At 43.3% G+C, this 13946-nt stretch overlaps 2 protein-coding genes across 4 annotated transcripts; both read right to left on the bottom strand.

Annotated features, from left to right (window-relative positions):
* Positions 1–2150: 2150 nt before the first annotated feature.
* Positions 2151–2846, bottom strand: LOC120710344 (merozoite surface protein CMZ-8-like). Its single transcript, XM_039995970.1, has one exon. It carries the CDS (start codon positions 2844–2846, stop codon positions 2151–2153), a length of 696 nt encoding a protein of 231 aa, XP_039851904.1.
* Positions 2847–4440: 1594 nt separating this feature from the next.
* Positions 4441–13919, bottom strand: LOC120709399. 3 transcript variants are annotated; one of them, XR_005689660.1, is made up of 5 exons: positions 13279–13919; positions 12965–13012; positions 12430–12519; positions 9563–9622; positions 4441–5025 (listed from the first exon to the last, which is right to left on the bottom strand). XR_005689660.1 is itself a non-coding variant. In XM_039995036.1 (3 exons), exons 1-3 carry the CDS (start codon positions 13858–13860, stop codon positions 4816–4818), a joined length of 840 nt encoding a protein of 279 aa, XP_039850970.1. In that variant the 5' UTR covers positions 13861–13906; the 3' UTR covers positions 4716–4815. The 3 variants fall into 3 exon arrangements, 1 of the variants encoding a protein (XP_039850970.1); XR_005689659.1 differs by lacking the exon at positions 9563–9622 and having other exon boundaries at positions 4716–5025; positions 13279–13918; XM_039995036.1 differs by lacking the exons at positions 9563–9622; positions 12430–12519 and having other exon boundaries at positions 4716–5025; positions 13279–13906.
* Positions 13920–13946: the final 27 nt, after the last annotated feature.

The following is a 13946-nucleotide window of genomic DNA, read 5'->3' as shown; positions in this document are numbered from 1 at the left end:
CTAATATTGACAATCACTGCAAATATGACAATATACGCGTATACATGTAATTAAGAACGAATATACCTATGTAAATATATATGTGTGTCTATGTATTAAATTTCTATTTATGAGTATGTATGTATGTATTAAATTTCCAAAAGGCGAATTCTACTATGTAATTAAGAACGAATATACCTATGCAAATATGATGGAGTATGTATGTATTATATATATAAGCACTCCAATAATATATATATGTGTGTATATATATATTTATATAATATTGGTCCTAGACATTTCATATGTAAAGGAATTCACATGTATAGATATGTGTATACATATATATATGTGAATTAATTTATATATGAAAACTATCTAGGACAAATATTATATAAGTAACTATATATATATGTATATATTAGTGGAGATCATACACACTGAATTCCAATACATAAGTTTAATTGAAATGCAAAAGTATAATTGAAATAGAAAAAAAATTGAGAAAAGAAAAACATGAAAAAAAGAGACCTTTTGTCCCGGTTGGTGTTACCAACCGGGACAAAATGTCATCTTTTGTCCCGGTTGCCAGACCCGGGACAAAAGGGCACCCCTTTTGTCCCGGACTGGCGTTCCCGGTTGGGAAACCGGGACAACAGCGGTTTCCCAACCGGGACAAATCAACGTTTTTGTAGTAGTGATAGGAGCAGTAATGTAGCAGCCTCCACCTTTTCTTTTTTTTTTCAGCATGTGCATGTTCATAGCATTATTTTAATGAGAAGTTATCTATCTTGATAACCAACTTTTTAGCATCTGTGGTTCAATTGGTTGCTCCATGTTATCCTGAACTGTAGCTAAACTTTTGAATGCTCCTGAACCGTGCGGCGAGGCACCCAACACCGGGCCTGCTGCGGTTCCGTTGTCACACAGTTGTGGCCACGAGTTCGCTCTGTAGTTGATGCATCATCTCCCATGGCTCAACTGCCGCTGCTCTTGTTTGCTTCCTGCCGGCATGCGGCTCCTCCTTGTGTTCCTCCGCATCGTAGGGGAGCAGAAGAGGCCGTTCTGATTCTTGGGATTCTTGGAGAGGGAGTAGCTTGTGTGGTGTTTGGATTCGATGCTGCTGATTGGAGGAGGAAATAAGAGCAATCTGCAGGATGCTGTGAAGACATAGATGGCGTGAGATGTTACTGCTTCTGCTTGCCTGCATCAATCAGAGAGCAAAAGGAGAAAGGGAGGAAGATACGACTGCTGTATTTCATTTGTTTACATGATGTTACTTACAAAGCTGCAGGGCGTTGCTTAATTTCATCCTCTAACATTTATTCAATTCATTGTGAATCTTGTGTCAAACAAAGTTCAGACTATATGTTAGGAAAAAAAATACTCTGTTATAGCTGTTGTTGGGATTGAGATCGTGAGAGAGGGAGAGGGCGGTGGCTGCTGTCGCGCTACAGTACCCGTGGTGCTACAATACCATGGGTACTGTTCACGAGATGGCGGCTGCGAGGGCAAGAGAGTGGCGGCTAGGGTTGGGGCGCTGGGAACGCCGGCCGCGGGGCTTCGCCCACGGCCGGCAAGAGGGAAGGGATTTCCTTTTAATCTCTTGCTTGATTAGATTGATACATCTCCTCTCCTTATATAGAGAGGTTTACTTGACCCCTAAGCAAGCGACTAAGTAACCCTAATGGGCTAAGGCCCAATAGGCCCTTAACTCCTCTAACACTACACCCCACCTGGACATGCAGCTTGTCCTCAAGCTGCAATCTAACGATGACGCTAACAATGACTCCACTAGACGCAAACCGAACTGCTAAAAACAAGCCTTTTACATCTCGACTTATTTTAAATAGACTGTGACTCTTTATTTTTTTTGACGACTCCTGAAGATACGGCGAACACCGTCCGCGTGCTGGATCTATACGTATGTCGCCGCCTGGATCCCATGGAGACCATCGGAACGAGAGAGGAGCACGGGTACAGCCACCTGGAATTAATTGGAACCGCGTCCAGCGGAGATGTCCTCGCGGTGACCGGTAGCGAAAAGCGGTGGCGCTAGACAGTGCGTGGACTGGAGGAGCACTAGGCGGCTGAAACTGCACCCATTTGGAAGCTTGGTCACCACTTGGAGGGCCCATCCACATGCAGCAAGGGGAAGGAGAGTGGCCATCTCAGGAGCTGCACCCACCACAGCAATCACGTGAGCAGTGCTCGAGTCCAAACGTTGGGCACCAGGGCGTTATGGCTCCGTAGCCCTTCTCTCCCACTTCTGGCTCGCTGCCCCTGCCCCCGAGGAGAAGGAATATCAGGCCAACGCCGTCATGGAGGGGGGTCGTGCTGCCGCCCAGGAGATGTGGGAGCTGGAGGCTGAGGTCTTCCCCACCAGCCCCGATCTGTGCGGCGTCCTCCGGCTTGGACGCAGTGGATTCAGCCGCGGAAGCTGCTACATGCCCGATCTGTATCGACGGCTTGCTCCCCCCTTCGAGAAGTGGCTGGATCGGGCCGCCACAAGGAGACGACGGCGGTGTGGCCGGCAACTCATGCGAAGTCGCCGCGATGGGGGAAGGCGGCAGGCACTCACCCGGAGCAAGGGCCACCGTCGGCGGCCACCCGGGTGTGGATGGTGGCGGGCACACGGGCGGTGGCGGCGGTGACCAGACGGGCAGCGACCATACGGGTGTCGAGAGCGGCCACGCGACCGGTGCCAGGGGCGCCGTCGGCGGCCACATCGGCGTGGGTGGCGACCATGGAAGTGGAGGAGGAGGCAACCTCTCCTCCAGAGCTATGAGGCGTTCCTCAAGGGCTGCAGCCTTGTGAGTCATGGCCTCCACCATCCCGGTGAGATGACCGATGATCACGCCGTCCATGGTGGGCGATGCAAGGGATCAGACCTAAATCTGATACCAGATTGTTATGGCTGTTGTTGGGATTGAGATCTGAGAGAGGGAGAGGGCGGTGGCTGCTGGCGCACTACAGTACCCGAGGTGCTACAGTACCATGGGTTACTGTTCACGGGATGGCGGTTGCGAGGGCAAGAGAGCGGCGGCTAGGGTTGGGGCGATGGGAACGCCGGCCGCGAGGCTTCGCCCACGGCCGGCAAGAGGGAAGGGATTTCATTCTAATCTCTTGCTTGATTAGATTGATATATCTCCTCTCCTTATATAGAGAGGTTTACTTGACCCCTAAGCAAGCGACTAAGTAACCCTAATGGGCTAAGGCCCAATAGGCCCTTGACTCCTCTAACATACTCTTATCTCCTTTTTGCTATAATATATGTTGGAATGGTAGCTTTAAAATAAATATTGCGGGATTTCTCCGTGTACCAGGGTATTTTTTGTATAATAAGCTGCAAACATAATGGGATTCATAATTTAAACACAAATCTATTAAGCTATACAGAATATATTTGTATATTATTATTGCTCATATGAGAGAGATACTTAGTGCTATATTTCTAATATAGAAGAGTAAGTCAAAGACCGCACTATAAGTTACGGAATAGAAACATATATAGCTTAGTGGTGTATAGAATCAACTTTCATCTCCCACCACCCTATGAATTTAGGATAGGCTTATATCTAAACTGTGGAAAGTGCTTGGAAAGTGGCGTAATGTCAAATTCTAAGCCAAATAGCCTTGTTTATTAAGTAGATTTTAATTCCTCCAAAATGAGATTCAGGCCACGGAAAAAGCCGCAGATGTTTAGTAGCGCTTCTCGGATTATCTTGTGGAGTGGAGCGGAAGGAGCGGTACCAAACGAGGCCTTAATAGTTGTGCCTGGTGTTACATTTTTATTATCAAACAAATTTTCTATATTTAAAATACACTAGTAGGGTGCCGCACGTGTTTTAAGAACAATGTTGCGAAAAAAATAACCACACTAAATTTTAGTTGCAACAATCATTTTTGTTAAACTATATATAGAATGGTAGAAATCAATATAGTAATTTAGAATCTTATATTTAGTGTACTTTAATATTTTTTATAGTAAGTGAAACAATCATGGATAGTGGAGATGCACATGCCACATACATGTGTTTAAAGTCAAATTATTTAAAAATAGATTGGATTACATCAAATAACTACTAAAAACTATCATAAATAAATTCACCATGGTTAAAACAAGAAATACGCTAGTTAATTCCTCGAATTATGTGTTGCTTTTTAATGAATTCATTAATTCAAATATCTTCACCTACTTACAAGTTACAATCATAAATATTTCAATAATTTGTTTATGATTTTTGCAATGTATATACCTACATGCATATAAATAAAGGGGTAAAAGAACTTTATAAGATTGACTTCTCAATACCATATGTTTCCATGATTTGAAAAGTATAATTAAACCTATCTGAAAACTAACATATGGGGAAAAAATCTGAAAACAAATATATGGAAATAAACATGACTTTAAAAGTGCACATCGAGGCAGCTCAAGTGAATTTTGCACACCAAAAATACCAACACTAACACTTCAAGTGTATAATCTTATCAATACTTCTAAGCTCTCAGTTCAAATAATCAAAGATTACTTGATTGAGATCATCTTTCCGCGGTATATCTCAATGTAGTGCGTCAAACGCTCTTTCGCCCACGCATTTAACAGGCGTAGAAACGATTTGAATGCATCAAAACAAAAAATTGAAGAAAAAAACATTACGGCAAGCAGAATGCCGCCCCTACGCATTCCATGATGTCCTGGTGCTGCCTTGCAATGCTAACACAGGGAGAAATAAAGACATTGCCGACACCACATGCAGACCAGTCAAAGGGTAATTCATCCTCATGTATAGCGAGCAAATTCACCTCACAGAAAGCATAATGCTCCTCTTCCTAGAAAAGGTACAACATGTGAAATAATAAATGTGGCATTGCATCAGCTCGATCAACAAAAAGTCCATCCAGTGTTGGAGACTCCTGCTGTGGAATCCCTCCTCCCTGATAATCCAGATGGTCCAACAAGCTACTATCTTGGTCTCCAAATAATGGCCCAGGATCTCCACAAGTCCCCTCCAGATTTCTCTCAAGGGATATGTACTCCATCTGAATGTTAAGCAAAGAACAAATTTGAATAGCATGAGCATATAACATAACCCGATCCATTATACATCTGAATTCTGAATAACCCAATGCACACTAAATTAGCATGAGAAACAATGGGTACAAACTAACGTGACTGAAGCAGCAAAATTATAACCTTATTGGTGTCCTGTGTGCGGGATTACCTCATAGGAACTAATGTCAAATACCTACGAGCCTCTTCACATTTCAAAATTTATTAAATATGATTCAAGTTATTTTAAAATGATGCTGATTTGCTCTTGCAGGCAATTTGTGGAGACATACCCAATCACTTAGCTTAAAAGTACCCAGGTTTGCATTATGCTTGAAGAAAGAGCAGACCTTAACAAAACTACATAGTATGTCAGCCAAAAATAAAAATACAAGGGATTAATTATGAAGTGAAAGGAAAGGCAAAGGCAATTATGTGTCCTGGTGTTCTTTCCCTGCAGGGTACCGGGGAGGTGGGACAAGGGGAGAGGGATGCTCCTGGTATGATCAAGTGAATCTGAAGTCTTCTAAGCCATATTTTATCAAGTTTATAGATTCCCACCATTTAGATCATAATAAAGCTTCAGAACTTCAGAAGCCAATTATAGGGCAACCAGGTAGGCATGCTGACTGTTAGAACAACGAGTTAAGACTATATTGCTCCACAGGTGTGGCAACAGAAATACTACAGCGAAGGTCAAATTTACTAAGTCAGGTGTGGCAACATGTGTTCTATAAACCACAAATAGAGAAACAGTCATGACTCGAACTCAGCACTATGTTTCATGAAAGATACTACAGGATAATGATCCCAAACCTAAAGCCATGTCAGTTCTACAATCAGAATCATACAAACCCAAAAATGTTATTTAAAAGGCTTCTCTGGTAAAAACTTGGCAGCGCATATCAGAGAACAAACCAACAAGCCTTTCACTACTTTCCACTGGTTGCAACAAAATTCTAAAAATCAAAGGGTTCAGCTAAATTTTTTTAAAGAAAAACTCACTCAATTCCACAAGCCAAAGTACAGTTCCACACTTCCACTTCTATATGTGAAAGTAATTGGCAACAAAACATTAGGAGATGTTCACAGAAGGCGTTTAGGATAATCTGTTAAAAAACAACCTGCTATACAGCTATAGGTTGATTTATGGTGAATTCCAGCTTGTATTCGAGAAGCTTAACATTCATTATAACACTACAGCACATTAATACCGTTCCCACGCTTACACACAACAATGCCTAGGGCCTAGCTACTTTCAAGATTTAGTGCATTTTGCTAGACTTAGTTGGCTCCTTTCAAGCACTAGTGGAGATGCACGTGCCACATGCACGTGTTTAAATTAAAAATAATTAGATTGCATCAAATGATTATTAAATTTAAATTTATTTATTAATAGTGGTGGCACATGTTTAAAGAACAATATTTAAAAATAATTATATTCATCAAATGATCCAATATTTAAAGAACTATTAAAAAATAATAATAATGGAGATTGCATCAAATGATTATTAAAATTTAAATTTATTTATTAATATCTCATAGCAATCGAATCTCATCTAATATAAACTAATCCAAAGACTCACATGAAACTGGAAATTCTGGTAATTCAGAAATCCAGTAACATACCACTACAGTAAACTATTTAATCTAAAGGGCACCAAGTATGTTTAAACGTGTACACTATACATATATCCAATCATTATGAATTCTAAGAGCATCTCCAAAAGTTTGGCAAATGGAGTTGGCATTCTTGATTTTTGGCAAAAATGCTTAAAACACCCCACCAATAATTGGGCAAATGATTTGACAAAATATGGCAACTTGGCAAAAACCCTCCCTCACCGTGCATATTTGGCAACTTGGCAAAGGGCTTGGCAATTGCTTGCATGCTGCGTACTTACCACGAAAATAAAGACTTCTCACTGCTTGCATGCTGCCTATTGCCTTTTTTTTCATTTTGCCAAGTCCGAAATAGCAAACTATTGGAGAGGAACTGTTTTTTTACTTGGCAAATAGTTTTGGGAGTTGACAAATTACAAGATTTGCCAAGTAGAATATAGCAAATTTTTGGAGATGCTCTAACATCTAAAAATATCTCGATATAAATGCATGTTCTTACACGTCACCATTATAGAAAACTGTAGCACAAACACATCTCATGAGTCCAAGACATCTCTATATACAGTATTCTTTAGATATTAAATAATAATAGTAGCCCAGTAATTTCTCGAATAAGAAACAAACCTCTAACACGAAATATCATAGGCTCGTAAATGTACTCGTATGTATGTCGTATCTTTCAATGGAATTCTTTGAAAAGAATTATTACGATGCAACCATGAATCATTATCTGTGGTTTCCCGTTTAACTCAGAAGTTGGCTGCTGAACAACGTCATTGAACATATTTGCTTCATTAATGACAGACGCAACACCTACGTATAGACAATGCATTGTGAGTTAGCAGACTCACACATGGGTCAGTTTTGGAGAAAGATTATACTGATGTTCTCTGTATTATTCTGAGCAGCTCCTTTCTCAGCCGATGTTCTCTGTATTATTCCGAGCCGCTCCTTTCTCAGCCTTTTTCTGCTGGTAAATTTCCCGCATGCTTGCGTACATCTCTCTTTCCCTTTGCCGCTGAGTTAGCCTCCCTTTGATTAGTGGAAACACATGTAATTGTAAAAGAATCATGAAATAACCATGAAGCACAAAGTTTATAAATTGCTAACAAGATATGAAAAAAACACCTACGGCCACATCGTGGGTAACTGGCTCATCACATAATTGTCTTTTACGATGATTCAACGTGTTTGTAATATCTCCAAATGGTCGGCGGCCATCCATTGCTAAGATAAATATTCAACTGATCATGGATCTTTAACACAGACATTTAAAATACATGGTTCCCTATAACCATCATATTCAAACAAAAAATGTATCAAAAGTTGATGAGAACAATATCTTACATCTAGCAGTCTCAGCAAAGAGCTCAGCCTTTCATCGATACGGTAGCGAGAAGCACATCAGGGGCGCACAAGGTGACCTAGGCCACGGACAGAAAGGGCCCTGACCGATGACGACGACCATGAAATGTGCGATGTTAGGACGGGCGGGGAGAACACGTGGGGATGCTGGCGACCACGACAAGGGAAACACAACATTCAAATGGAATGAAGAACGTTACCTTCATCAACGACAAAATGATATGGGACGTCGGTGGTCAGCAGATCGACGGGCGCCGGTGGATAAGGGCATTGGTGGCTAGAACAAAAACGTACGGACGCCGGTGGAGAGGCCTGGACGCAAGTACCAGGGACAACAGAGACAGGGAGACGTTCGCGCCGGCGGTGGATAGGGGCGCCGGTGTCCTAGGGTGCCGGTGGAGAGGCCTAAACGCTGGTGGCAGGGACAAAGGACGCTGATGCCATGGACAATGGAGGTAAAAGATGTGTGTGTGTGTGTCGTTCCAAAAAAAAAGCTGCGCTGCAAAGAAACCCTATGGATGTGTATAATAAGGAAAGAAAAGAATCGTGTGTGTGGGCATAACAAAAGAAAGAAAAGAATATTTTTTCCTTCCAAACACAAATCTTGTGCGTGTGCATAAGGAAATAATGAAATAAGAAAAGAAAAGAAACAAAGGAATATTTTCCTTCCAAACTTACTTTTTCCTTCCTCACATTTATGTGAATTTATGGGAATTGATTGGTCGGCCACGCAGGGTGGTTCGGCTGAAATTTTTGCCATGCCATGCATGAGCGTAGAAGAGGTGGGTAAAATTTTTGGTGAAAAAAATATAGCTTTTGGGTGAAAATATTTTCCTTCTATCGAAAAATGGGACTCCATCCACTTTCGTCAAACCTCTGGACCTGACAAGTGGGACCTCCGTGAGGGGTATGGTGGGCCTAATCTTGGTGAGAAATGTTTTCAATTGTTTCAACTTTTATAATATAGATAAGCAAGTAATCCTATTTGGCCAATCCCAGTGGAGGGTTTCATATTGATGTTTCCAAGATAGCCACATAAGCAAAAAGACTATGAAACCATGGTTGAAATTACCTCTCCCAATGCATAATTTCATGTTGCATTTTCTAGGGTCTATGTTGTGGTTTTCTAGGGTCTATGTTTCTTCTCTTTCTTCTTAAATTCTATGTCATGTCATCATATAATCCTACATAACATGCTAATTAATGTACATGAAACCCCTATGAAACTTCCATTGGGAGTGGCCTTAATAGACATGACAAATAGCCATTGGGGCCATGGACCATGCTGGGCATAAGGAAGCTCTACCGATAGCACTGCCCCTGGATAGCACTGCTTCAGAAGCAACTAAAAACTGAGAATTTGAGAATACAAATGTGTATAGTGTGGCAAGAGAAATTTAGGATGCACGTAAGAGCATAGCAATTCCAAATATGTTATTGAAATTCGTAACAAAATAGTGAAATGAAAGCAGTGCGTCTATTTAGTGTGAAAAAAGGGTGACTCAATTCCAACAGAAATCAAGGTGTGCACACTCATACCATGCAATCAAGTCGAAGTCAGTCTCATAAACCATGGTCGTAGCCCCTTCCCATGCTACTCTGTAAAAGGAAATAAACCTTTATTTAATCTTGCAGGTACTAAATTGTCCTCCCTAGCAGTAGCAGGTGTGTTTGTTTGGTTCCTCATTACCGACAGCACCATGCTTCCAACGTGTCTATTAAAATGATTGAATGCTTCAGCCTTGCAGTATAGCATTGGTTATGCAAAACATAGAGGCTCATTCTTTGATACTATTTACACAATTAAAATTTTGCATCCATGAATTATGCATCACTATGATACAGCTAGCAGCCATGAATTATGCATCCACGTGCTAACAAGTCTGTCCCCATGTTATATGCAGGTGTGCCGGCTGAACTCGATAATGGAAGGACACATGGCAGCTTTAGATTGTAATTTTTTTATCTAACCCTAGTCATTTGTCCTTTATCTCGAATTCTGATAGAAGACACATCAAGATAAATTGTTAGCATGCCATATTAGGTCACTCAGCTAAGCATAATGAATCTAGAAAACAGAAAAACAAGATGAGCAAGTAACTATTTTCTTTAAATAAAAAATAGAGAAAACAGAAAACAAGATGAGCAAGTAACTATCCCCCCCCCCCCCCCCCACTTGGATGTTCTCTCAACCTCTAAGTAACCATGATCAGCCATCATTGTCGCCTATTGATAGGATAAGCAAAGAAAAAAAGTAGAATCCGGAGGCGATCTTCTATTGCGCTAGAATCTCCAGGGTATGTTCTATTTTTTTGGCAAACCTCAGCAACTCTCCACTGAGCAAAGCAAATATCCAGGAATTATATTTTGCGCAATTTTTGTGGAATGATTAAGAAAATATAATAATTACCTCCCTGTCAATCAATGCACTATTATGCTCCTTAAATGATTAAGAACATTCAGTGTATTCCTCTGATTCCAGCTCACGCCATCCCAAGCAGAATGTGTGTAACCCCAACTAAGCATATTTGTCAACCTCATCAACAAATGTCTTTGTTTATTGTCCCAAAATTAATTATCATAAGATCCTCAGGTCAAACACAATTCTAATTTAGTTGCATCAATAAAGTTTCTATTTTCTACTTTGTGAACACCCACAGCCAAAGTCTCAAACAGAACAAAAAACTTAAGTAAAGAATTAATCAAATTTATGCCACAAAATACGAAGAAAGTACATAAATGCCAAATTTTAAAATAAATGATATGAGAAAATTCTATAATCAATAATTGAGACGATTACCGGAATAGGCACAAGGAAACAAAGACTCATCAGCGTCTTTGGACAAGAGAATAAACTGCCACTCTGACAATCCAAAATGACAATAGACATTCTTTTCCAATCAGTTTTGAACTCAAGAATGTCAAGTATCTCATATCGCATCACTCGCCGGTTGAAGTGAATTTCTGCTTAAGTAGATATCTAATTATTTAGCAAATACAACCATGCAAAACGAAATGACCAAAATTTTGAGTCATAAACCTACCTGTGTTATTTCTGTCGGTACACTCAGACAGGAGTACCCTCTCCTACAAGACAAGGACGAAGGCGCTCAGAAACGGCAACCACGGGTCCGGACCCCGCGGACAGGTCCCGAACCTCCGCGGGCCGGACCTGGGCCTCTACAAGTGGAAACCGAACCTCCAGGAAGCCTGAGTCATCGAGCCAGCCAAGGGACCCGGACCCAGCACCCTATTTGGGTAGGAGTCCGGAGCCCTCGCAAGCCCATGTGGGCGCAGCCGCCGACCCCAGGGTCCGGCGCCGCCACGTGTCCCACAGGGCCGACCTCCGGACCTCCGCTCCCCGCTTGGGCAGGGGTCCGGAACCGCCACGTACCCCTGTGGGCGCGGCCGCCGACCCCCGGGTCCGGTGCCACCACGTGTCCCACAGGCACGAGTCTTCTGCCTGAAGCCAGCCCTCCTGCCGCATTAAATGCTGGTGGTTGGGGCGTGCGCTGCCAGAGCAGGGCATCGGATACCCACTCACGGGTTGGACAGGCGTGACATGACAACACGGTAAGCCCGCCTGTTTCCAAGGCGGCTCGTCTGTTACCGAGGCACGCAGCAGTGTCTCAGCGCCGCGCGCGTGGGCGACGAGTCATGATGACCAGCTACTAACTGGAGCAACAGTGCACGCTGCTACAGCGGACTGAGTCAGTAGTTCGGCGCTTCATCATGACCTCGACGCACGGCTCCAGAGGCTACACTCTACTCCGACAGGACAGCTCAAGACCATCCCTGGTCAGAAGCTACGCACGGAAGCTGACGACAAGATCTCCGGATCTGAGGCATTGAAGGCCAAAGTGTAGTTTATAATACATTGCCGGGCCCACCTGTCGGGGTCCCGCTCAGTGTACTGCTCCCCTTGGGCTTATAAAAGGGAGAGCACGCACGGTAGAAAAGAAGGTTCCACAAGTTTTCACACATGCAGAGATAGGCATAGCTCATCCCCCAGCTTGCACACAAGCTCAGGCAATACATCACACAGTGGATGTAGGGTATTACGCTCCGGCGGCCCGAACCACTCTAAATCCTTATGTGCTTCCGTGTTCTTACGCCTCTAGATCGAGCATTCATTGACTGCCCCCAAGCACATCCTATACTTAGGATTAGGCGGGTGCATTCCGCCACCCGGCTGTGGTTTTCCACACCACGACAATTTCTGTTATTGCTGACAAGAACCATATGTAAAGTTGCTGCCGCATTAACAAGAGCATCCTCATCCTGGGACTGGGCTTTATACAAAACTGGTCCCCTAGGACTGGAAGAAGTAGCACAAAGGACAAGAATAAATGATGATAAGAATGAACACAAGTGGGGTGAAACTGTCAGATGGATGAAGATCTAACCTTTTTATAGGAATTACTATATTGCAGAGTGTCATGACTGTCTGATGACATGAGGAGAATTATTGGTAATAGCATTCAGTAGTTCAACATCTAAACAGGGAAACCAATTAGTCAGCATAAATATGAGCGTGGAGTATTAGATAATTTAATATTTTAAATAAATTCTAAGTACATTTTGGTATCAAAAGTGGAGGTGGTTAACATGGCTTACAGATTTATAAGAAAATCTTGCAAGAAGAACATTTTGCATTTAGAAATTCTTTGCAAGGTCATCTTTGCCCCTCCTAAAAAAGAATGTTTTCAATTTACTGTTCCTGATGGAAATTTAGAGCCTGGAGGATTTTGTAAATGTACACAAATCATCATGTAACTTATCCTCTAGATTTTTCAGGCTATAACTCAAAAAATCTCATCTATTGCTCGATCGTGAGAGTAAATTACTTGTTATATCACACCTCTCTTCCAAAAGAATGGCAGAGGTTTCCTGAGTACTCCAACTTTAAATCAAATTAGAAGGATTGGATCTCGTCCTTACCAGCTCCATTGCATCTTGTTTTTGCTGCCTCGTTGGTTCATCAGGTAACTGAAACAAGTCACTTATTAAGTAGGAATCGAATTTGAAAGTTAATGATATCCAAAAGAAACTCATAAACCAAACAAGTTATTCCCTTCCACATCCCTCAGGTACACAGATAAATAATCCAATATGTACCAATAATGACTGTCATGATACATGAATAATTTCTGCCCTCCATTTACAGTTTGTCCATAATCCATAATGTGAACCAGAAAGCATCTTCAAAATAAAGCAAACGGCGAACTGATTGTGTGCCTCGTTATGCTACTCACAGGGGCAAGAGACCGAGCACCAGCGCTGCAATGGTTTGAAGCTCTGGGGCCAGTGTGGGGTCGGTGCGACGGCAAACAGGGGCACCTCGCGGCAGCCATCCGGAGCAGGAGCAGCCGCAGCTCCCGGCACGCGAGTGAGGGGCGCACGTCTCGGCGGCGGCGCTTCCTGCGCGCCACAGGAGGGAGGGCGGACGGCCCGCTACCGGCGCTCCCTGCGTGCCACGCGAGGGAGGGTCCGCTGCCGCCGAGAGGCCGTGCAAGGCTCGATCGGAGGCGCCGCCGCGCCAAGGTTGCGGCCACCGAGAGGCCGTGCGAGGGGGAATCACCATGGGGCGCTGGGGGGATGGAAGGTGTGGCCGTGCGGGATTTCGTCGGTAGAGGAGGCGGGCGCGGAGAAGGAAGGGTGGGAAGAGAGGGTCCGTGATTGCCGCACTCCTCGCACGAGAAACCGGGAGTCATCGTCCTCCTCCTCGCACAGGTCAGCAGCGGCGCCGACGGCCGCCCGGGCTGCCTTCCGTGATTGCAGGGTGGGCGGGTATGTTTTGGCCGGTGCAAAAAAATCGCCCCAAACGGCAGAAACATCGCCGATTCTCTGTTTTTGCCGTTGCAAGTTTTCGTCGAGACGGGTTCAACCAAAAAATTTCTGATTAGTGGGCCTTTTATGAGAG

This window comes from Panicum virgatum, chromosome 5K, assembly GCF_016808335.1.
Source record: "Panicum virgatum strain AP13 chromosome 5K, P.virgatum_v5, whole genome shotgun sequence".
NCBI lineage: Eukaryota > Viridiplantae > Streptophyta > Magnoliopsida > Poales > Poaceae > Panicum > Panicum virgatum.
Note: the sequence above shows the minus strand (reverse complement) of the source record. Positions and strands in the feature narration are given on the sequence as shown.

Excerpts from the sequence above, each read along its gene's own strand:
- LOC120710344 (XM_039995970.1), bottom strand. The coding sequence starts at position 2,846 with ATGGACGGCGTGATCATCGGTCATCTCACCGGGATGGTGGAGGCCATG.
- LOC120709399 (XM_039995036.1), bottom strand. The coding sequence starts at position 13,860 with ATGTTTCTGCCGTTTGGGGCGATTTTTTTGCACCGGCCAAAACATACC. Across the intron at positions 13,013-13,278 it reads GTGCTCGGTCTCTTGCCCCT|TTACCTGATGAACCAACGAG; the intron begins GTGAGTAGCATA and ends GACTTGTTTCAG. Across the intron at positions 5,026-12,964 it reads AACAAGATGCAATGGAGCTG|ATGGAGTACATATCCCTTGA; the intron begins GTAAGGACGAGA and ends CTTAACATTCAG.